Raw genomic sequence first — 24686 nt, 5'->3', positions numbered from 1 at the left:
GGCTTGTCATGCCATATCTCATATGGAGTCTGGGGTACCATCTTAGATGGCGCCATGTTAAGAAATTTGGCCGTCGTCTCAAGAGCATGACCCCAGAAGGAAGGGGGGAATTTCTTAAAACTTATCATGGATCGAACCATGTCTAACAGGGTTCTATTCCTGCTTTCAGCCATGCTATTAAGTTATGGCATTCAAGAGGAGTCCATTGAGTGAGAATTCCATTCTCTTTTAAGTAATCAACAAATTCACCACTTAAATACTCTCCGCCTCAGTCTGATCGAAGGGTTTTAATTTACAGCTAGTTTGATTCTTGACTTCAAGTCTGTACTCCTTGAACCTTCCAAAGGCCTCAGACTTGTACCTCATTAGGTAAATATATACATATCATGAGTGATCATTGATAAAGGTTATGAAGTACAAGTATTCTTCTCTAGTCGGAGTATTTAATGGTCTACAGACGTCTGTATGGATCAAATCTAAAAGACCGTTGGCAAGAGCACTTTGTCCAATAAAAGGCTTCTTTGTCATTTTTCCTTTTAGACAGGATTCGCAAGTTGGTAGGTTGTCCAAATTGTCTACCTCTAGACTTTTTGAATTCCACCAACTTTCTCATCCTATCTTTCGAGATATGGCCTAGCATTGCGTGCCATAAGTGCGTGTTTTAATGATTATATAATTTTTGTTTGTGTTGGAGAGTCATATTCCAATTAGACTGTTGGAGAATATAAAGACCATTGACTAATGTACCAAGCAGATGAGAGTTATTATCAATCATCAAATAGAAACCATTTTTATTGATTGCAAATTTATAACCATCATTGTCTAAAACAGGAATGGAAATAATATTCTTGATCATACTCAGTACATAATAACAATATTTTAATTCTTTCGAAATATGATCACTAATAACTAAGTCGAGAGATCCCACGGCTTCTGTAGCTAGCCTTTGAATCATCTCATCCTTACTTAGCTTTTTGTTTTTTTCCAGCACCTACAAGTTATTGCAGATGTGAGCTCCACAGCCGGTATCCAATACCCAAGAAGCAGAGTTAGTTATCATATTCACTTCAATCACAAACACGCCTGGGTTAGAGAGGAGTTGTGGACAATCTCTCTTCCAATGCCCCTTTCCTTGGCAATATATGCAAACATCATTTGCCTTCGACTGCTGAGAACCGCCAACCTTCACTTTCCCTTTGCCCATTCCCACGGGAGCAGTAGGAGCGCTCTGAGTGCTAGCAGTGGCTGCACTAGGTTTTCCCATGCCCTTCTTTCTCTTCCAGCGTCCGGCCCTCTTGCCTTTTATTTTAGAGGTTGAAGCCTCTCTTACCAATACCGCTAGCGTAGACTTGCGGGTCATCGCGTCTATTGGACTAGCATATTAATTAACTCATGAATAGACTTCTCAAGTTTGTTCATGTTGTAGTTAATAATAAACGGGTCGTAGGACGGAGGAAGTGACTAAAGTATCACGTCAATGTACATGTCATTTTCAAGCCCAACTTTAAGGTCTTCGAGCTTCTCCACTAGGTATAACATCATAACCCCGTGACTTTTACAGACGATCCTTCAGCCATCTTGGTCTCGAAGAATGCTTTTGTGGTGGCATATCTAATATGCCTATCAGGAACCGCATATACTTCCTTCATGCGGAGCATTATTGAGGGAACATCATCCAGCCTATCATATTGCTTTTGGATGTGACTGGACATCAAAGCTAATATGATACCGGACCTTGCGATTGTCCTCAAGCCATTTCTCGAACGTGATACGTTCTTCGGGCGAGGACCCTTCCGGCAAGGCCGTTGGAAGTAGCTTGTCCAAGACAAAGCCCTGGTTCTCAAAATCAAGGAAAATCCTCAAATTATGCAGCCAGTCGTTGTGGTTCGTGCCATTGAATTTTTTAGTCTCTATTATCAAGGTTAAAGGGTTCTTCGACATTTTCTAAAAATAGAAAATTAAACAGGAATCAATGAATTATTATAATATTATAATTAAGCTTAAAGACTTGGTCTTTAATGTTCAACTCTCCCACTATTTATATGAAAGCCCACCACTCTCAAGTGGGGTCTCGGGAATAATATTTCCTAATGGGCTTGAGATCCACAAGCGAATTTTCCATGCTCCGCTTTTACGATTCACATGGTAAAAGCCTGTAGGTGGTATCCAATACGATTCTCATTTTCATGAGATTCACAAGATCTTTTGCCTCATCTCTTCACATGATTCCGAGGAGCCCAAGCAAATCATGTTACTTCGTGTTAGACGACCCATCAATCACATCACATTTCATTCATCGCCCCCCACGAATCGTGAGACAGGGAAACGGTGAACCTTCATTCACAATAATGGTGCAGCTTTTCTCTATCCCAAATGTGCCACAACTCGTGAGACTATACTGTATGGGTAGCTTCCTCACCACATTGTTGTGGGTGGAAGGCTTGGACAAATCAATACCATTTTGATCCAAGTCCATTATGGGCCTAATATTTAACTCGGTCCAACCAAGTGAGAGTTATTATTGAGTTTAGACTGAGACCTCATCACATGTTAACATTGTATGCATAAATATAAAGCATTAAATAAACTCATCGCATGCAATGAAACCTAGTATACCCTTGTTGGATAATCACGAGCCAAATCTATGTTACCCACTGAGCCCACAGTGAGTCTAAGGTGTATGCTTACAAAATGTTTTACCCATCAACATATAGATGGGCCTTGTGATATCTTAATTGACCTTCTTCTCCATGGGCTTGCATAAAATAAAAATCTTACCAAAAAGGTCCTACACTACTCTCATTATAATTTAAAAAGAAACTCCGATCAGAAGTCAGGAGGAGTACATTAGGAGGGAGATAGCAAGCCTTATTATTCCAAGGCTAAAAACGAGGAAGAGGGAGAAAATAAAAATCACAAGGGCACACGGGCCCACCCAACAAAAAATTAAAAAATATACATGCTGTTTAGGGCTCTGTGATCATCCATTCACATTCATTTTAGCACATAATAACAATTAATCATGCTAGATAAGAAAATGGACATCCAAAGAAAATATCGTGATATCCAATACCACGACAAATTATATATTGAAAACAATAAGCTTAAAATTTGCAACTCAAATGGATGATTAAGCCTAGTGCATCCAATGCACGCAAATAAACCAAATTGATTAAAGCAATTTAATTCTAAAAAAAAATCCAATTTTCTCCAAAATTAAATCAGCAAAAATTAATATTTTCAGAAAATATGCAGAAATTAGAAAATATAATTTTTCAGAAAAAAAACAGCAAAAAAAAATCCAGTCATCAGCAGCAGCAATGGCGGCACAGCCAGCCGCACGTGCATGGCATCCACTGCCTTCCTGCGCTCTGGCCAAGCTGTGCGCAAGTTCTCACCTGCACGCACTGTTGGATGGTAGTGCACTGCTACAGTACCAAATTTTTATTTTTTTATTTCCACACATTAAACTAAAATTAAAAATCAAGTATTTTACCAAAAAATCCTATTTTCATAAAATACTTAAATCATCCAAAATTGCAAAAATTAAATAAATTAATTTTCTCATATAATTATACAAAAATAAGTAAAAATAAATCATGCTTCAAAAGCAATAAAAATCATATTGTCACTCTTATTCATACAAAATCATAGCCCTTACATCGAATCGCGCTTTGATACCACTTGAAAGAACCGCAAAAAGTGAGTGGATCGGCACGAAAACGGGCAAGTAGAAGTGGTAATATCAAAACACGTAAATAAAAACGAAACGCAATAAAACCATAATTCCAAGGGATGTTCCCTTGGAGTTCTCCAGCGTTCGATATAGTTAATAATAATAGTAATAAAATTAAATGGAGTTAATGGTTGAATGAAAAGTGAGAGGTACATAAATCATAAATCAAGAATTACCTTTTGATTTGATTTACTTCAAACCTCCTTCATTTGATCCGTTCACGCAAGACTTCAACGTAGAAGCCCTCTAAAGTTGCATCCACAGCACAACGAAACTTACAATCCCACAACTCAATTTGCTAGAAAAGAATTGGGGTGAAAAACACATCAAGTGTGCATATGAGGGGGGGGGGTCGAATTGGTTCTAGAGAGGAGGAAATTATTTTGTGTTGTTTTGTTATGTATTCATAGTCATTCCAAATAACTAATATACATATGTATATACCTTGAATGGATGTATTAGAATGTGTCGTGGTTCTTCTATCATCCATAAGGTAATAAAATTTTTTATTCCAAATAAAGGATGACTAACATAGCACTTCCCAAAAGTGAATTTGTTAGTCAATAATTTCCTTTTCTTAGAATTTCCACCAACCTAATTATGGGCTTGCATTAGTCGATTTTAATAAATAAAATACAAGACACAATAATTTTAATTATATCCAATTTAATAAAGTCCACCTAATTAAGCCCATCATATATTTAATTGTATTAAATATATGAGCCCAATAAGCCTTTATTGATTAATAAGTCCAACTTATTAAATAATAAAGGCAAGCCCAATATAAATTAATCCTATTAATTTATTCTTGGGCTCCTCCATCCAATGATCTCTTTTATATATATGTAATCCAATTACTCACGAAATTAATTTTCAATTGATTCCTCGTCCCTTGTTTGTGATTTGTGTGTGACTCTTTAGGTTCACCTTTAAACTAACTTGGGCTAGTGTCAAATAATATTATTTAATTAAATATAATTTAATTAATAATTCTCGGTCAGCCCTTATCAAGAAAGCCCGTCGCTATTGGTGGTCGTCTAGCAATGGTCCATAGCACTAGAGACTAAGTGAATATCCATGTGAACTTTTAGGCTCTCGAGTCCATACGGGTATGGTTCTTTTGTCTACCTTCTCCTGGGCTTAGTCTAGAGCATGAAATTGGGTTTCGGTTCTCATCCTCGACTACGTGTATATGCTTAATACTTGATATTGCATTACGCCAAATTGCTCGACATAGGAACCTCTTTTTCCTATTCGACCAATGAATGCGGCCACAGGTTTACAAAGGGTAAACGCATCTTCAAGTGCATAGGAGATACCTCTGACACGTTTTGACAAGGGACGGATCCTCTTCTTGGAACTCACCGTCCTCGCCACATACTTTGACTGCACTAGACAAGACTTATGATGATCATGTCTAGGACATGATCACCTCTCGCACAAATTCAAGATACAACCATTGCATACACATGACTGCCGTAATTCCTCAAGTCTGAAGACTACTCCCATACCAGCGGAGATGCGAATTCGAATCATACCAACCAAGCCTCTAAGGCTTCCATGTGATGATACCCGCGAGTCAGCTCAGTCCATTTAATGCCTAGCCAAACGACCCACTAAGTTCACGTAGACATCCCACGTCTGTCACCGATGAAACACGACACTCATCAAATGAATACGACTCTTAATGCAAGTCTCCATTGGACACTCAATGCCCATTCTCGAGGTCCTTAACTTGGAACATTTCAGACCCAATCCTAGATAGTAGGTTTCTTGACCGCCACCAATGCGTAGTCCAGCTGTTGCACGATTGTTAATGTGGTCTGTGGGCTTTGTTGTGATGTTTGAAAGAAATGCAAATGTATGTGTAATGAGAACAACAAATGAGATTCCAAGAGCGAATACTCATTTTATTCACAGAATAATATTACATAAAATCAAGTTATTTGTTAGAATAAATTACAAGTTTGCCAATCTAATTAGCTTTCAGGTAACCTATTCTAACATTTGAGGGGTTCTCCTATAATGCTTTTGAGAAATGTTGCACCAGAACTTGGTCTTTGCAATGGAACTCGACTAATATATCGCAATCTCTGCACAAACTTCATAGATGCAGAGATAATGACAAGTCCCTTCAGAGGTATACGATGTTTCCTATATCGAATACCTTTAAAAAGTGAAGAAAACTTTGGGCTGCCATTTGTGTTGAAACATTCGCAATTTGCCATCTGATTAAGTTTTGCTCTTACTATAAATAAAGCTCAAGACCAGATAATTCCAAATATGGGAATCTTTTTGCGTGATCATGTTTTTAGTCATGGACAATTATACGTAGCACTTTCAAGAGAAGATTGGAATGACCCATGCACAATAATGACATGCATAAATTGACATATGGTTAGGTTTTTTTTTTAAATTTTCTTTCTTATTTTTTGAACTTTCCTATACGAAATTTCATTCTTAGAAGTTTAACTTTTATATTCATCAATGAAATTAAAGGTTTGAAGGGATTGATTGAGGTTCATTTAATTGGAATTGCGCATATAAGCTTCTGGGTGGTCGTGTTGTGGCCCATTTGGAATTTGTGGAGCTTGGTCAAATTATTATTTCTTGTGCATATTTGTTTTAATCTTGTATTCCTAATTTCAATAGTGGAAGTCTTTACAAATTGTTTAATAAAGAGTATTTGGGAAGATGAACAAAGGAAGAGTAGGCCTAGGAGGTGGAGCAGGTGGTGGAGATGGGCGTACCACCGATGCTGTGGCTATAGCGGCACAGGAACAGAAAACCCTTATATAGAGAGTAGATAGAGACATTGTGAATCTTGTCAATAGTTTTGACTTTCTAGTTAATGTGACTTGAGTACGTAAAATCCCTCTTTTCTACAGTTTGCAAATTATGAGGTATACTATTTGTGAAATTGTTGTTGGTAGTATATTTTCTTATGCAATCTTTTAGGCCGTGTTTACCAGCCAAGATGGGATATTTAGGTTACGGGATTGAATTTGGACAATGTCCTGTATTGCAAGAGTGAGACTCGATAATCAGATGTTTACTTAGGCCATAAACAATCCCAAATCATAAGAGGAAAACATGCTTACTAGGCCTCATTACATGAGTTATTTGCATGTGAAATTACATTTTTGGGTCCTTCAATATAACAATCCCCCCTTCTCTGTCTTCTACCCTCATTTGTCTTCTCCCACTTACCTCTAAACTCACCATCCACAGACTTCGAAGTAGCCGGAGCAATTGCAATCCCAATCTCCGACTGGAAGTCGACGACAACCATTTCAGGCGAGGTTCTAAACTCTTACATATGTCTGTCTCCACCCCAACTTCTTCATAAACTACATCCTTTTGGGTTTTATTTGACTAAATTTTTTTCGACTGGTTGTGTACAAATTTCCATTGTTAATCCACAGTTGTAGCTCCTCCGTTCAACTCCAGTTCGATACCAATCCTCTTATTTTTCAAGCCCTGTAAGTTAGCGAATCACTGTTTCTAACTTATAATTGCTAAGATTTGACGAGATGCATCTTCATATTTTGGGTCTCTGTTGATTTATCCTAATCTGTTTAGACTGTTATAGCTCGTTGTGCATTGTTTGTACCTTCTTTTACCTACATTTCTATAAATCTGTTTAAGCAACTTTATATTCTAAGTTAATAGTACAGGCATAGTTAGTTATTATGCTTAATTTATAGGCTTCAGGTTGAAATTCGGGTGGTAGTTATGACCACATTTCATCGAAAGTGTTCCTGGTGCAGATTCTTTCGCTAAATACATTTTGGTTCACACTGATTAGTTTTACATGCAATTTAGTAATAATTTAGATGAGAAATACCCTTACGCTATAGTGACCTTGCATATTATGATCATAATATTGCATCCCTGCAGTTAAGGACATAGGGATTAATACATGGAGAATGGGCATTTCACATACAGTTTCAGTAGTGGTACCAATTCTGGGGTAGATCGACCAATAAGCAACATTCCTCATGGTCTCTGACAATGTTGTGCTCATTTGCACTTGTGTAAGGAAGTCGTACTACGTACTTCATGGACTAGTATAAATCCAGGGACACGATTTCGCGATTGTCTTGATAGTGAGGTGCATTTTTTGATAATTTAATGATCTCAATAAACTAGTGGCCGCTAAGTGTCAGTGCTTAACCTTTGCGGTAACGAATGTTATGTTCATTTGTTGTTGTTGTCTTAATTGAAGACAGGTCCCCATGATACATCATAGTCTTTTTTATTCAGGATTGTTATTGTGGCACAGTCTAATGGGTTGACCCCCCAATGTGCCATAGGTCCAAAGAGATTATTACTGGATTGCTTAACCGGTTCTTTCAATGTGAAACTGGCATCAAACGTGCCAAGGAAGGCCTCGAACCTAAGCAGAAGCATAGGTGCATGTTAGAAAAGTACTATTACGTTTTACTTTGTCTTAGGGTATTCACCCTTTCAATTGCTATACAGAGTTTCCTGGGTTGAAGTTGTTGTTGGTTGCTTCTTTTCCATCGTTGTACATGGAATTATGTAAGGAGTCTGGGGTATCTAATGCTCATTTCAACTTTTACATAGGCCGATATCATAAGCAATGCATAGCCAGGTTAACGATTTAAGATGAACGACAACATTTTAATGTTTTGTTCCTTGCTATACCCTTCGTCTCATTCCCTCTATATGTACATGTACTCTTTTTGATGTCTGAAATAGTGATAAGTTACTTGTGAACTTGTAAATGTGTTTGAATACAAGTTTTTTGTTTTTTGGTAAATTTATATCCACTTGTTTCATCTATATGTCAACAATGAGGTGTTATATTGTGGTTAGCTAGCACATTTCTTACATATTGAATGTTAATGTTATTTGCTCATCACCTTAACTGCAAACACCACTGGATGAAACTTCATTTTGACTCGTTACATTAATACATTACTCAATAATATGTCTTATTTCTGTGTAAATTAAATTTTGGTATCGACGATAAATCTAGAGGCAGAATTTTGTAGCAATAGATTTGTTTACACCATCCATTTTCTTGCCACCTTGTTCCAGGAGAACGGTTATATGAAAGATATTATTTTGCACAATGTTCGGTGTTTGTCTGAAACCCCATTTCATAGATAACTAAATAACATAATGGAATAAACCGAGGAAATTGTTAAGTTGGACCTCTTTTGTGTGAAGCATTTAATATTCCCAACCACCCCACCTCTACCTACTCCATTAATGTTGACAAAACAACCATCATTAATGAATAGCCCCTGCAATTGTACAAATGTGCAGAAGCTTGGTAAAATGGCGACATGCCATTTCTGTCCTATTTCACCAATGCATACCACTAACAAACATTCAATCCCAACCAACTACCTCAAATATGGATTAATTCTTTGCACTTGCCTGTATTAGTATACCCAAATACCTAAATTAATGGCAATGTACTAGTTCCTTTACATCAATCCAGCAGCACTAGTTATTCTCTTTCTTGGCCAAACCAGCCACGGAGACGTATCCTATTCCCTTATAAATGTAGGAGTTTCTACATTGTTTGCTTATTGAAACCAAAATCAGCCACAACAATACATTACAACCCCACACCCCTTTTTCCATTGGAACCAAACATGTGGCCTGAAGGGTACTACTATCAACGCTATATGTTCTATAGCTCTAGGCGGACCAAAGACATGGAAAAAACTTTTGTTGACAAAGTGTTGGAGCATGCCAAAAAATGGATTTTGTTTTACTCTATACATGAAGTCGTGAAGCGACATGGTGGTAAAATCAATTATGTGTGGGGAAACTACGTGCTCAAGTTCCTTGGGGAAAGGCACGACATTTTTGGTAAGCTAGTCAGCTGTCGTGATGTGGTTTGGAATAAGCATTTGAGATTTGTAACCGCGCTAGCTACTGCTTGGAAGGAATTTGCTAAGGTGATTTCTTGAAATCAACTAATCTCGAGATATTATAATTTTCTTGTATTTCAAATGCTGACAATGTGATGCAACACATGTTCTCTGGTGAATTAATATGCTTTTATAGGAATTGCGGATTGGAAAATGCTATGTCAACGTTTATGAAGACAAGTGGGAGGAGCTTTCTCAACTTTTTGCTTAGCCGGGTTGATTAGGATTCTGAAACCCTGGGGGAACCAACGTTGTAATGCAAGGATGTTAAATCAGAGGAGTTTAAAGCAACTGCAGTGGTTGAGACATCAAAGCCTAGAGGAAAAGTTGACACTGATCCATTCCCGTGTGGTTATGTATCAGACAGCACGGCTTCTAGCTCGTCTCTTTGGAATTTCATGGATGAGTTTGACGGATCTGATAGTGATGCTTACTCAATGTTGCCTCTTCCTGGCATCCCGAGCTTCAAAAAGAAGCCTTCAATTGTGAATTGTGAAAGCTCTCCTAGTGTAAAATCTGAAGGCCCGGCTAGTTCTACCGCATCGAATGGGACTCCCTTGAAGAAGTTTGACTGACAAAAGTAAAAGATCCAGGTGTAGACTGCTACTTAAGTCTTTAGAAATATATATATATATGTACCGCATGCGGCATTTTTTTAAGGGATGATGTTGTCAGTGAAAAAAGGTGGTTCACTCTGTCGTACTTTATTGGGCTTTTCTTTTTTAGGACGTGTGTCTCGTTGATCACGTTGATGCATGCTAGGTTTTTTGTGAAATATGTTTGCATGGGAATTTTACATACTGCCATGGGTACAACTCGCACTGAAAAATCATGCAAGTGGTAGAGCATTAGAATCTACAGGAAGATGTACCTCTTTTGTGCACCTAACACAATTCCATGTGGACTGTTGGAATATGTTTAGTGCAATTATATAAATATAGTTGGCTATTTTTATTAAGTATTAATGTCATGCTTATTTTGTACTTTATTATAATGTCGAATCTTCCAAATTATTATACATGCGATCAACCAACACCATTTCATTATATACTGTAGCCTAGCAGTACATAAATTCATATTATATACATCAATGAATATATATATATATAATGTATTACATTACTCACTTAATGAATCGGGCCTTGATTGTTGGTAATTAAGGCAATCCTAGGACTTTACGGAAAAGCTAAAAAATAATATATACATTCATTAAATACATTAATAAATATACATATATATAATAATGTATATACATTACTCAATTAATTATATATATAATAATGTACATATATTAATGTATATACATTAATAAATATATATATATACATTACTTAGTTAATTAATCGGTTATTAATTGTTGGTAATTCAGGTAATATTGCTACTTTACAAAAAACCCTCCCATAATCATTGTATCGATCCGTCCAATCACCACCACAGCTCATCATTACATAAAAGACAAAGATGCTTTCGTGCCTTTTTAAGACTGAAAAGGCTGTTGCTCGTCCCACAATCTCTTTTCCTTTTCCTCTTCGTCCTTGTACCTCGAACCCTAGTTTCTCACCATTTACCCTTCTGCAAATCCAAAGATTTCAAACTGCTATGATACTGAGTCGAAAAAATCCCATGGCACAGAGTAGGTACTTCTATACCAGCACTTGGATGAAGAGAATGGACAATGCATTCGTGAACATTCTCTACTATCATGTCTTGCTCAGCCGAAATCAATCCGTCCCACTTCGGTCGAATGAGGAGGCGTTAAAGTTTGCTGCCAATGTCGTCAATCGCTATGCCGACAAGGCCTAGCCGTATGATTTTTTCAAAAGTAGGCTTAGTTTGCTTCGGTTAAGGCACGACACCTTTTGATTGGTCTTGCCAGAATCAGCATTTACTTGGAATGAGGGCACGAACCGAATACTCGGTCTTCGTGAGGACTAAAAGAAAGTAATCCGGGTAGGCCGATCTTTACCCATTCTAAATTTTGATCTTTTAAATGAAAATACTAATTTTTTTTGTTATAATATGGATGTTTTCATGTGAAAACATCCCCACTGCAGCAATACCTTTTTGCTAAAGCGTATCGTTACTACGGCGAGTGGAAGTGGGAGCAGTTTCAGGAAATATTCGATCATGCTGTCAATTTCGCCCTCGGTAGACTATATTCACGCCCTATCTTAATCAATTTCTTTTCTTCCACTTATCCATGTACCATTGTCACTAGTTTGCTTCCACATGGGACAGTTCATGATTTACCCTTGTTTTGTTTGGTGATGTTGAAATTTTAATAACTTGTGCAAGCTACTGCTCTTAGCTACATGTATGTTTTGCTAAGCTTTAAGAATTGTTTATTTCTCTTTGAATTTGCCTACCATTTACCGTCTGCACTTGAGTAAACAGATGTCTACACCCACACTCAATTTCTACCTTTATATATATATATATATAAACATACATACATACATATACATATATGAAGCATATTCTATGTTTAAAAAAATAACTCAACTTTGTTTATTGGTATCAATTTTTCAACCAATGATATTTTATTATCCGAATATATCTCGGGAGATTGGCTGAGATGAATCTATAATGATTAATCCAATAACTAAATAAGATAATATATTCAAAATTAAATTTGTCGCCATTAATTATTTTATTTCTTTGTCTTAAAGATAAAGATTATATATCTCCGGGAGAGGAAAATCTTACAATTATAGTTAATCTTAACTCAAATCAAATATTCAAAATTATAAATGTGAACTAATTGACACCATGCACACGTACTAGAATATAAAAGAAAATTCGTTATGAGCCCTTTTAGATTATAATATTAATTACTTACAATTAATATTCCCATTAACTTGCTACTACTAATTTCCAACAATACAAAAATTTTCATAAATCAAATGCATTTAAAATTAAATTTCTTATTGCAATTCATATTGTACGTAACGGAGTTATTTCATAAATCGAATTTTTAAAAATTGAATTGTTATTGCAATTCATATTGCATGTAATAGAGTTATTTTTATTTTATTTTATATACACATATCATATATATATATAAATTGTCAAAATTGATGATGTAATTTTTAGACACAAAACGTGCAGTTATAAAATAGAATATAAGATGCAAATATATACATTTATCTTGTGAAATGCAATTCCATTTGCTATGTACATCAATCCAGTTGTTAACCTGCCTTCAAAATTCTGTTTTGCAATGCAAATTTTTGGAATTTACGACACTAATTAGTTATGTTAAACATACAAATAAAAAAAATAAAGTAAATCATGACAAAATGAATCAATAGAATGGAATTCAGTAGGAGGCCTTGGCCTTTTGGACAATACAAAATATCGCAGAAAAAGCATTCTAGTATAGCTTACACAACTAGTACACTTCCAACAAGAAAATATAGACAACCTTTTTAAATCATTTGTAGGCAACGAAAATTACAGCATAAAAAATTAGTGATTGCAAATCCCGGTTATGGTTGCATGTCAAAAACTATTAATAGCTTTATCATATGGAATGAACTGAGCCGATTGGTCACTAAACCTTATCAGCAAGCATCAGCCTTACCATCTTCACGCAAGAATCCTTAGATAAACCGAGGAAAAACTCAATTTCCTTTGGGTCCTTAACAAGTCTGTTTGTCACCATCAAGTGTTCGTTTTCATCAAATGCTTCTAAATCTCTAACATATTGCAGGATTACAGGGCACTGATCGAGGTCTCCAAATTCGTTTTCAAGTACCCGAGTCAATGTTCCTAAGCGCGTGTTAGCTGATTCACAAAACGTAGAACCCATTTCAACTAACTTTGGGATATCTCTAGTAGTTTCACGTACCTTATGTTTCCTTGAAGTGCTACCGTCCGTTTAGTGGCACTAGATAAGTTAACTATGGGATCCACGTTCACATTGAATGGCGACATGGCTCCTCCTCCAGGCTGATGAAACCTCTGTCTGGATTCCATTCAACAGTGGGGACGTAACAATCCTGCATATCGCCCAGCTCCTCAATCCTAATGTCATTTGCATTCTTGTAAGAATTCGCACTACGATCCCCATTCGCACGATCCTTCCTAAAGATTTCTCTCCATGACATGAAGAAAGGCTAAGTCTTATAATACATCTCATTTGCGTTAGGGTCCATCTAAAACCGCAAAGGAATAAAGTCAATCACATTGCACGAAAGATCAATCTAGGTGGAAAACTATTCTAGGACTCATTATTTTTGTTCGTACCTTCACGTAATCATCCTACGCATTATCGTCTTCAACCATTACCATGTTGCGCCTTTCATCCCAACCTAGGCCGAACTTGGTCATCATAGTGATCAGTGTAGAGTAATGTTAAAATGCATGATCTGCAGTTGGTCCGTTGCAGCTGCTGTTGAACAGAGTACAGAGTAACAAGAGGAAGAAGGAGACTAGCCTTGGTTGCATTTTCAGCTCGCGCTTTTATCTTTGAACACGTTTCTTTAAGTTGTATATTTCTTCCATTATCGTGTTCTTTTCATTATTAGTTGCTTTAGCATTTCTATTGGTAACAAGTGCGAGTTATCGTTAGTTGTAGTTAGTTGGTGCTCGTTGTTTATAAAAGAAGAAGGGGTCTTCTTCTTTAAGGCAGAACGTTAGAATCAATATTCAAATATACAGAAGCTCTACTTCAATTTCTTCTTTCAAATTCTCCAAACTCTGTGAAATTATCTTCCAATGTTTCCGCTGTGCGCATTTTTACATGGTATCAGAGCCATCAATTGATGGTCTCTAATATCCCTTCCGCTAAAGAAATCGTCGACTATTAGTTCTTGATAATCAAGAAATACACTGACTTCAAGAATGGCTGAAGATCCGGATATCTTGAGGCTACAACCGGGAGACAATCCAGGAATAAGCCTGGTCACCACATTATTTGATGGAACGAACTTCCTTTCATGGAGTCGCTCCATAAAGCTGGCATTAACGGCAAAAACGAAACTCTCCTTCATTAACGGAGAAAATCAAAAACCAGAAAAGAAAGCCAAGGAGTTTGAGCAATGGATAAGGACGGACTCAATGGTTGCTTCATGGATCCTGAATTCCATCAAAAGGGAATTAGCAGATTGCTTTATGTACACAAACACATCGACAGCGCTATGGAAGGAATTAGAAAACAGATATGGCCAAAGTAATGGGCCAATGGAATACCAGCTCAAGAAGGAGTTGGGTGCTACCGTTCAAGGAACATTATCTCTGTCTGCATACCTTGCCAAACTTATGAAGTTGTGGATGAATTGACCTGCATCACTCCCACACCCAGCTGCACCTGTGGAGCCTCAGCTGAATCTGCAAAGATTAAAGAAAATGACCAACTCATTCAATTCCTCATGGGATTGAATGAGGCATATGACAGCGTGAGAGCCCAAATCTTGGTGATGGATCCGAGGCCAGATATCAACAAAGCCTATTCCATGGTACTCAATGTAGAAAAACAAAGGGAAGTTAATTTCAAACAGCCACAAACAACTCCCAACATGGCTATGCAAGCTTTCAAGAAACAAGACAATCCCAGAAATTTTCAAAAAAGAAGAAATCCAGTGGACAAGAAATCTTGGTTTATAAGCACTGTGGGAAGACTGGACATCAGAAAGAGAGCTGCTTTGACACCATTGGATATCCTGAATGGTACAAACCGTTTCAAGAGCAAAAGAAAACCAACCAAGGGATTACCAACAGATTAGCTGGTGTCATAAATACTGAAAATGAAAGAGCCAACAACACTTTTGATGAAAGGGCCATGTCCAATTTAATAAGGTCAGAATTCCATAAACTCTTTGAGGAATTAAAGTCTCAAGGTTCTGGAAGCATACATACAAACAAGTATGAATTTTCTGGTAAGAATCTTGAATACAACCTTTTAAATATGAGAAATACTGATTGCTGGATTGTTGATAGTAGGGCAACAGCCCACATGTGTAATAACCATTCCCTGTTTGACTATGTTAAACCTCATGCTCAAAACACTTATATAAACTTAGCTGATGGTAGTAAACATTTGATCAAGAGCTCTAGGAATGTTAAACTTACTGAAAGAATACTGTTGGAGAACACTCTGCATGTGCCTGATCTTAAATTCAATTTACTGTCTGTTAGTAAACTTTGCAGTTGTTCTTCTGTTAGATTTAAATTTTCTAAATCCCACTGTATCATGCAGGACCACAAGACTAGACAGATCATTGGGATAGCATGCCTAGTAGGAAATCTGTATATCATCAAGACATAATCCTTTGACAAAAGCTTCATAGAAGATGTGATTACAGATTTCAGAAATACTGGTTTTATAGCCTCTAGAATAGAACCTGAGATATGGCCTAGGAGGTTAGGGCATCTTTCTCATGATGTATTGATCAATACAGGATTAATTGATAAAGATACAAACAAAAGTTCTAATTGTGAGATATGTCCTCAAGCTAAGCAGCATAGACTGCCTTTCACTGTTAGCAACTCTTATTCATCTTCAGTTTTTGATCTTATACATGTAGACTTGTGGGGACCTTACAATGAGTACTCCCTTTCTAATTGTATGTACATGTTGACCATTGTAGATGATCATAGTAGATGTACTTGGACTTTCTTAATGCAACAAAAATCACAAACTTTTGGCTTATTAAAGGACTTTCATAAAATGATTTGGACTCAGTTGACAAGAAGATTAAAAGGATAAGAACTGATAATGGTCTGGAATTTTTATATGAACAATGCCAGAACTTTTTTAAAGAAGAAGGCATAATCCATCAAACTACATGCACATACACCCCACAACAAAATGGCATTGTAGAAAGAAAACACAAGCACCTATTAGAAGTTGCTAGATCTCTGTTATTTCAAGCTAATTTACCTAGAATGTTCTGTTCTGAAGCTATACTTACATCTACATACATCATAAATAGAATTCCCACACCTGTTCTTAAATGGAAAACACCTTATGAGGTTTTAATGGGAAAGCCAGTGAATTATTCATATTTTAGAGTTTTTGGTTGTTTATGTTTTGCCACTAACACTTTGCCTCATAAGTCTAAATTTGATAGTAGAGCTACTAAATGTATCTTCCTAAGCTATGCTAATAATCGAAAAGGTTATAGAGTTTATGACATTAATAAGAAAATCATCTTCACATCTAGAGATGTTATTTTCAAAGAAACCATATTTCCTTATGTCAATGAATATAGTGATCCTATTAACTTTTCTGATAATCAGACTTACAATCAACCTAATACTAGCATTATAGAGGATCAAGATGATTAAGACTCTAGTTTACAGCCTAATATTGAAACTGTAGAAGAACACACTTCTGATATTGATCCACAAGAATCTGAACAAATTTCTAAAAACGTGAATCTAAGGAGATCTAGAAGACATATTGTTAGACCTACCAAACTGCAAGACTATGCATGTGCCTGTGAAAAGGAAAACAATGACATTCTTACTGTCACACTTCAAAACAACATGAATAGATGCATGAGTGTTGTTGTCAATTTGCCTAGTGAACCTAGAAACTATACTGAGGCTGTGAAGAGGAAGGAATGGGTAGAAGCTATGGAATCTGAGATTAAAGCCTTAGAGGATAATGACACTTGGGATATCACTGAACTTCCTGAAGGTAAAAAGGCTATAGGCAGCAAATGGATATACAAATTAAAGCTAAAACCTGATGGTAATTTGGATAGGTGTAAGGCTAGACTTGTTGCAAAGGGATACAACGAAATTGAAGGGATTGATTACAATGATAGCTTTTCACCTGTTGCAAAAGCAGTGACTATCAGAACTTTTCTTGTTGTTATCTGTAAACAACACTGGTTTTTACATCAATTGGACATTAATAATGCCTTTTTACATGGTTTTATTAAAGAAGAAATCTATATGAAACCTCCTGAAGGTTATGATGTCCCTATTGGATAGGTTTGCAAATTAAAGAGATCCCTGTATGGCCTTAAACAAGCTTCTAGGTAATGGAACCTAGAATTTACAAAACAGTTGGAAAGGATAGGATTCACACAGTCAAAGGCTGATCATTGCTTGTTTACTATCCACACTGATGCTGGTTTCTTTTGTCTTCTTGTTTGTGTAGATGATGTATTAATTGAAGGCCCTTGTGAACATACCATAGCTGATTTTAAGATTAAATTGCATAATCTGTTTGCTATAAAGAATCTGGGAAAAGCCAGATTTTTCCTTGGATTAGAAATTGGCAGGTCCAATGAAGGGATGATTGTCACCCAAAGCAAATATGTGAGGGACATTATAGCAGATGCAGGGCTGACACAATGCAAAGCTACCAACACCCCCTTACCAGCTGGCCTACAAGTCAAGGCTGCTTCAGGACAACAACTTAGCAATCCTGAACCGTATAGAAGGTTGTTGGGTAGGCTGCTGTATCTTGGCTTTACAAAGCCAGATATCTGTCATGCCACCCAACAACTAAGTCAGTTTATGCAGTCTCCATGTCAAGATCATTGGGAAGCAGCCTTACACTTAATCAAGTATCTGAAAGGGACACTACACAGAGCGCTACACTTCAATTCTAACAACAGCTTCACTTTGGAAGCATATTGTGATGCAGACTGGGCTACTTGCAAGGAGACTAGGAAATCTCTCACAGGTTATTGCATATTTCTAGGAGGGAGCTTGATATCTTGGAAAACTAAGAAGCAGACTATTGTCTCACGGTCTACTGCAGAAGCTGAATACAGGAGCATGGGATCAACCACTTGTGAACTTATATGGATTCACAGCTTGCTCAAGGATTTGAAAGTTGATGTCCAGACTCCTATTCCCTTCTATTGTGATAACCAAGCGGCCTTATACATTACTGCCAATCCAGTCTTCCATGAAAGGACCAAACACATTGAAATTGACTGCCATCTAGTAAGGGATAAGTACAAAGAAGGATTTATTACGCCAAAGCACATTGCATCAAAGGAACAACCTGCAAATCTCTTCACTAAGATTCTAACAGGTGCAAGATTTATGTATTTGGTGTCCAAGTTAAATCTTGTCAACGTCTTGACAAGCTCAACTTGAGGAGGGAGTGCTGAAATGCATGATCTGCAGCTGGTCTGTTGCAGCTGCTATTGAACAGAGTACAGAGTAACAAGAGGAAGAAGGAGACTAGCCTTGGTCGCATTTTCAGCTCGCGCTTTTATCTTTGAACATGTTTCTTAAGTTGTATATTTCTTCCATTATCGTGTTCTTTTCATTATTAGTTGCTTTAGCGTTTCTATTAGTAACAAGTGCGAGTTATCGTTAGTTGGTGCTCGTTGTTTATAAAAGAAGAAGGGGTCTTCTTCTTTAAGGCAGAACGTTAGAATCAATATTCAAATATACAGAAGCTCTGCTTCAATTCCTTCTTTCAAATTCTCCAAACTCTGTGAAATTATCTTCCAATGTTTCCGCTGTGCGCATTTTTACAAGTAATGCTTCTTCCAAACGTGCAATTTAGAGGTAATATGTGGTTCGATTTTTCATATCACATTGTGGAAAATTCCTAGCCATATGAGCCTCCAATTGCACTAGATAACCATTCCTAAAGCCATTATACATTTCCATCCAGTTACAACCAGATACTTAAGTCCAGCTAGAAGACATTCCTCTTCCTTAATCGTTCACGTTCGGCGATTGAAAGGCCTTTCTTTGTTCTCTCCTCACCAATGTTGTCTACTGCTCCCTTCATCAGGTCCAAGATCCATCTTATCTGGGACTTTAGCTTTGGTTTTTTTGGGTAAAACCTGCAACAAATATCAATATTATGGTTAATTACCTAAATAAAAATAATTGACAGTGAAACACAATCGGTAGACAATGGAAATAATATGCAGGTACAAACCCAAAAATAAATTTAAAAGAACTGTATAAATTGAAGCAGATTAATATCATCTCCAACACTCGGAAGTCAACATTGATAGAATTATCACAATTGATTCTAAAACATGAGACCACACCCATTCCCAGACTGTCTTCACAAAATTTCGAGTAAAAAGTGTTGGCAGAGTACAGTGACTACAATTAACTAACAAAATACAACATCTCACACGTATCATTTCACTTATGAACATAAGCTAGGAGTTCAGGCATTGTGTTGATAAAATCAAAATAATATCATCGATAATTATTCCACTCATTGTACATCGATGTAGCCAATGGGGTCCAACTCGCCCATGATGGGTTGTTGTCAATAGTTGAGATACAGTCATACTGGCCCCACCTTCACCATGACTTGGTAGCTCATTTTCTAACGGATCATCAGGCATTTCATTCCTTAAAAAATTGTAACATGCAACGGGCCAAGATTATCCTATTCCGCATCTTGATGGGGTAGAATGTCTGACTTCGTGAAATACCCCAACTAACTTTAAGTAGACCAAACGTTCTCTCAATGATGTTACGCGCAGATGAGTGCTTGAGGTTGAACAACTCCTGATGATTTTGCGGTCCTCCACAACCATTGTTCCATTCTCGTAGATGGTAGAGAACACCGTTGTATGGAGTCAAGAAGCCTTTCGCATTCACATACCCGTTGTCACATAAGTAGTAATTGCCTACACGAGGTTTGAGAGTAGGTTACATTGTCATGATTACTTGAAATCAGTAATGTCCCTTTTGAGTAATATACACAACATGAAAGCATGTATGGAAAAGTGGCATACCTGCAGGAACTCTTAGACCACTAGGTCTTTGGACTGCATCATGCAAAATATGACTATATGTTGTGCTCCCATTCCAACCGGTAAGGACATATATGAATTGCATATTGGGGTTGCACACCCCAAGTACGTTCATGGCCACTTGACCTTTGCGTGTCCAGTAGCATCCCTTTTCATGCTCCGGAACTCGAACATCAATGAACATGCCATCTAAAGCACCGAGACATCCCTATCGTATGGATTCCAATAATAAATTATAGTGAAAAATAATCAGCAGATCTCATAACACAGTAGCATATTACACTCTATCATAAGCATTAAAGAAAAGTATTTTACTAGTAGTACCTTAAACCATTGCCAGCGGGGGTCCATGCAGTCCTTTGTAATTGGAGTTGGCTGCGCTAGCAAAACATTGTACAACTTAACTATTGCTTCAATACACAATGTAAATATTTGCTGATCATGCGGCCAAAACGTAAGAAATCATGCTTCACCATACAATTCTTTTTGTAATGGGCCACCACACTAAGGAATATCGCGACTTGCTCCGATACTGTAAGATGTTTTGTTGACGAAACAACTCTAGAATATTCAAGTAGATAGCAAAATCGTCCAAAGGCGTTACGGTCTATATGTAGGTTACGCAAGCAAGACTCATTAGAAATAGAAAGTAGCCATGTGTCGAACCTGGTCAGGTATATTACTATTAATCGTGTAACTCCAATACCGAGACCGATGGTGAGTACAGTTATGGGAGGTGAGGTAATTTATTATAGAAGTAAATATAGTCAGAGCAACTGCAAACTCGTCCATAACATGCTGTAAAACTATTAAAGCCAATGTAACTCTTTCAATTGACCTCATCCTAAATAGCACAAAAACAGTTGGCCACACTGAAAAATTTTGCACTATTGCAAGATATAAGAGCAACCACATTTGACATTTTGATTATCCACATTTTCCAAACACATACCAAGGTTGTATTATTACTGAAATCTGCAGTAAATAGTAAATACCAACAACATATGTTGTCACAATTTAATATTTATTATAGATATGGGGTATAAACATAAAACAACTGTGTAAGAAGGAAACTTTTAATAGCGACAAAGATGGACCAGAGTTCAAACCCCCAAAAAAAAAGGCAGCACACCACATTTTGCTACATTACACACTAGAGTACAAAACAACTAAAAAGGGTGCACCAATCATGAAATAAATTAACAAAGGAATCTAGCATACCTGAGCTTCAGATCTAGACGCCTTCTCAATTTGTCAATGAAGACACCCCTCAATGTGAAGCAAATCTGAGAAAACAATGTTAGTGCTGTCTCCAGTAAGGAAGTTTTCAAAACTAAATAACATACAATTTACCTAACATTAGTTTCTATACCAGCTAAGTGGAGGAAAATATGAAGCTATTGAGGAATAAGAAAAAATTGAAGAACAATGTCACCAAGACCTATGTCTTGGTGAAGAAAAAATCACCTAACCACAATGGGAAGTGGTGTCTGGTTGACCGGCAGCAGCCTTCACTAAAGAAATTCTAGCTGCTCAAGCACCATCGGACTGAGATCAATCTGCTCTAAGACTGTGTTTCATTTCACGCCTCTCTTTAAACAGAGGAAGAAGTCGGTTAGAAAATAAATTTTAAAACAGTGGAATTAATTTGGTAGGTGCAGAGGGCGAAGTCGGACATTTCACATTGGAAAATTGGGGGCATTATTGTCAAACACAACCATGGAAAGAGATGAACCAGGCGATCGGGATTTGTATCTAGGGTGCCAATGGGGGATTTTAGTGACCTGCACAATTCGGGAGAGAATCGTGCCTCGGCTAATTTTAGTGGGCCTCCCATTTGGTAAGTAAACACGCTACTAGCTGGGACTAAGGCAGATATCTGCATTAGTCCCAGCTGGTAAACACGGCCTTAATGTTTTGACTTTTCACTGTTTTGAAATTCTTGAAAGTCTAAGTTAACATGAAAGGAGAGCTAAATTTAGACTAGATTTATTGATGTTCGTTGATTTGATCTTAGAATAGGTTGATTTCGCAAACCTAACAATTATCAATTGTGCACTGAATGAGTACCATCCGCTTTATTTACTCATCGTGTTTGAATTCACATGAGAAGCTTCTATAGCAACTTAGTGCATGAAATGCATTTGAGCTAGAGCAAGTGTTCTGAGTGTAATTGCTTACTACGATGGGTATAGACTTTTTCTATTTTTGTTTGGAATTATTACGTAATTTAGCCAAGTATTGCCTCCTTTAGAGTACTATCTTGTTGCTGTTGATACTGCATATCAACTTTCCACATGCCATTCTCTTTGTCATATGGACATTTTCTTTTATCCCCTTTGCAATTGTAGGCATGACAAGAAGTTCGTAACGAGCATCAATTTGTTGTTTGTTTGGATACTCTTATCTCTTTCGGACTTTTATATCATTGATTGTTGTACATCTGAGCTATTCTTTTACTTATGTTTAGATGTTATGAAAATTGAATGTAAATGAAAAATGAAACTTTCCCTATTTCTGACTTTGGCGTCCCACATAGATTAGCCAGTCCTGGGAAGATGATATCTTAAGTCTTCTTTATTCCTAGAATGCATCATATTATTGCTTAAAGTATCTTTGATATTTGATTGTATTTAATGGCTATTGGTTTACGTTCTCTATAATAAAAAAAATTGATGGGAGTTATATTGTTCTTGGTCAATATTCCACTGGTCGGAAATTCACAAAAGTCTTTCATGATGGAGATGTGTGCTGCTAGAATGGTGAGAGATTCACATGCATACACAAAAACCCACAATACTTCATTAAAATGAAAATGTCGAAGCATATGCCCTGTCTATTAGTGTAGCTATGCTATTAGCATTCATTGAAAGCCAGAAACTGAAAAGGCCGAATAAGCATGCTTTCATTTCACCTTTGAGATTCTGATGTATCAAGCTACCAAATCACTAACTATTTTTTTGTCATTACTACATGTTTCAACTCGCAAATAATAGATTCAGGCTGCTAACTTGTTGCTCAAGTTGGTGTCGGAACTGAAGCAGACAACTATTTTCTTAGGATTTGCGTCTTTGAACGACCATGTAAATTAGGAAATGGAAGAATTCAATAAACTCGCTTAAAATACAAATGGGAGATTGGCTAGAATTGGAGAAGAGACAACTGCTAGCCTCAAGGAGCTCGAGAGTTCCATCACAGAATAAGCATAATTTCAAAGAGTTCATTTGTTGGATTTAGTTGTGAGAATCCTTCTTATGTAACAATCTTTTTCAAGTGTTACTCCATTGAAAGATTTTCTGAAGTTGGAAATTCAGAATAATTATATTTTTCGTATTGAAATATACAACCGATGTTAAATTCTACTTAATTTTTTTTTACTCTCAGTTGCAGTGGCAGATCCAAATACGTCGATCGAAATACTTCTGCTGCTTAAGATTAATTTGATTTATAATTATGTGCCTGTGTGATTTTATATCTGTGTGCACATAATTATTTATTATATGCAAAATCACTTTATGAGATATAATTATATGAATTGTCCATTGTAGTTTTTTAACAATTGGTTAGATAGATAGAGAAAGATAAATGCGTGTATGTCTTGATGTCTTTAATATGCTTAGTTTTGCACTTTGTATTAATATGAGAAAATTATAAATGAGTTATAATTTTTACACATATTTCTCTGATATTAATTAAGTTTGCATTCGGGATCGAAATATTTGAAATTATCAATTTCAAATTTCAAATAAATAAATCTTTGAATTTTTTGTATTTAAAAATATAATCATTTAAATAGAAAAATAATTTTCAAAAACACTCAAAAACTGAATGAATGAATTATGTAATTTGGTAACATACTCTCAGAAATTTATAAACATAAGAAACTGTAGAACAATTATTCAAAAGTTTATTTTTAGGATATATCTATATATGTGTGCACATTGAGTTTTCTTGGTACATTTTTCAAAATCAAATAAGATGATTATCATATTATTTCAAGATAAATCTTATTAGGATGATAATTTCACTCTATCAAGATAAAAAACACCCAAAAGAATATCAAGACTACAATTTTAATTTTATTTTCATAATAATACTATTAATCTATCTAAATAGTTTTGTGTTTTCATATTTATTTTATTATTTAAATAATTATATTCTCGATTCATAAAAAATTAAATAAAAAATAGTAAGAGTACATAAAAAATATTTTATTTACTACAATTCATTCAACTAAATTACTAGTTTTTACAAACTGATATTTTTTGATGTAATGGGTGCAAATGAAATGTTTATGTTACTATAGAGAGTTTAAGGTAATTAATATTT

The 24686-nt window shown here is 36.3% G+C and overlaps 1 protein-coding gene and 1 pseudogene across 1 annotated transcript; one reads left to right on the top strand and one right to left on the bottom strand.

Moving 5' to 3' along the window:
* Positions 1-1538: 1538 nt before the first annotated feature.
* Positions 1539-1941, bottom strand: LOC148788140 (uncharacterized). Its single transcript, XM_088880370.1, has 2 exons — positions 1730-1941; positions 1539-1680 (listed from the first exon to the last, which is right to left on the bottom strand). The coding sequence occupies exons 1-2, from the start codon at positions 1939-1941 to the stop codon at positions 1539-1541; spliced, it is 354 nt and encodes a 117-aa protein (XP_088736496.1).
* Positions 1942-6430: 4489 nt separating this feature from the next.
* LOC148788139 (mediator of RNA polymerase II transcription subunit 22b pseudogene) lies at positions 6431-23560 on the top strand (annotated as a pseudogene).
* The last annotated feature ends 1126 nt before the right edge of the window (positions 23561-24686 follow it).

This window comes from Sesamum indicum, linkage group LG5 (genome assembly GCF_026168435.1).
Source record: "Sesamum indicum cultivar Baizhima isolate 11 linkage group LG5, ASM2616843v1, whole genome shotgun sequence".
In the NCBI taxonomy this organism is placed as follows: Eukaryota; Viridiplantae; Streptophyta; class Magnoliopsida; order Lamiales; family Pedaliaceae; genus Sesamum; species Sesamum indicum.
This window is presented reverse-complemented; position numbering and strand designations above follow the sequence as displayed.

What these genes read in the sequence shown, in the direction of transcription:
- LOC148788140 (XM_088880370.1), bottom strand. Translation starts at nt 1,941, where the DNA reads ATGTCGAAGAACCCTTTAACCTTGATAATAGAGACTAAAAAATTCAAT. An exon ending in GAGGACAATCGCAAGGTCCG is followed by an intron (nt 1,681 to 1,729) that starts GTATCATATTAG and finishes GCAATATGATAG; the next exon opens with GCTGGATGATGTTCCCTCAA.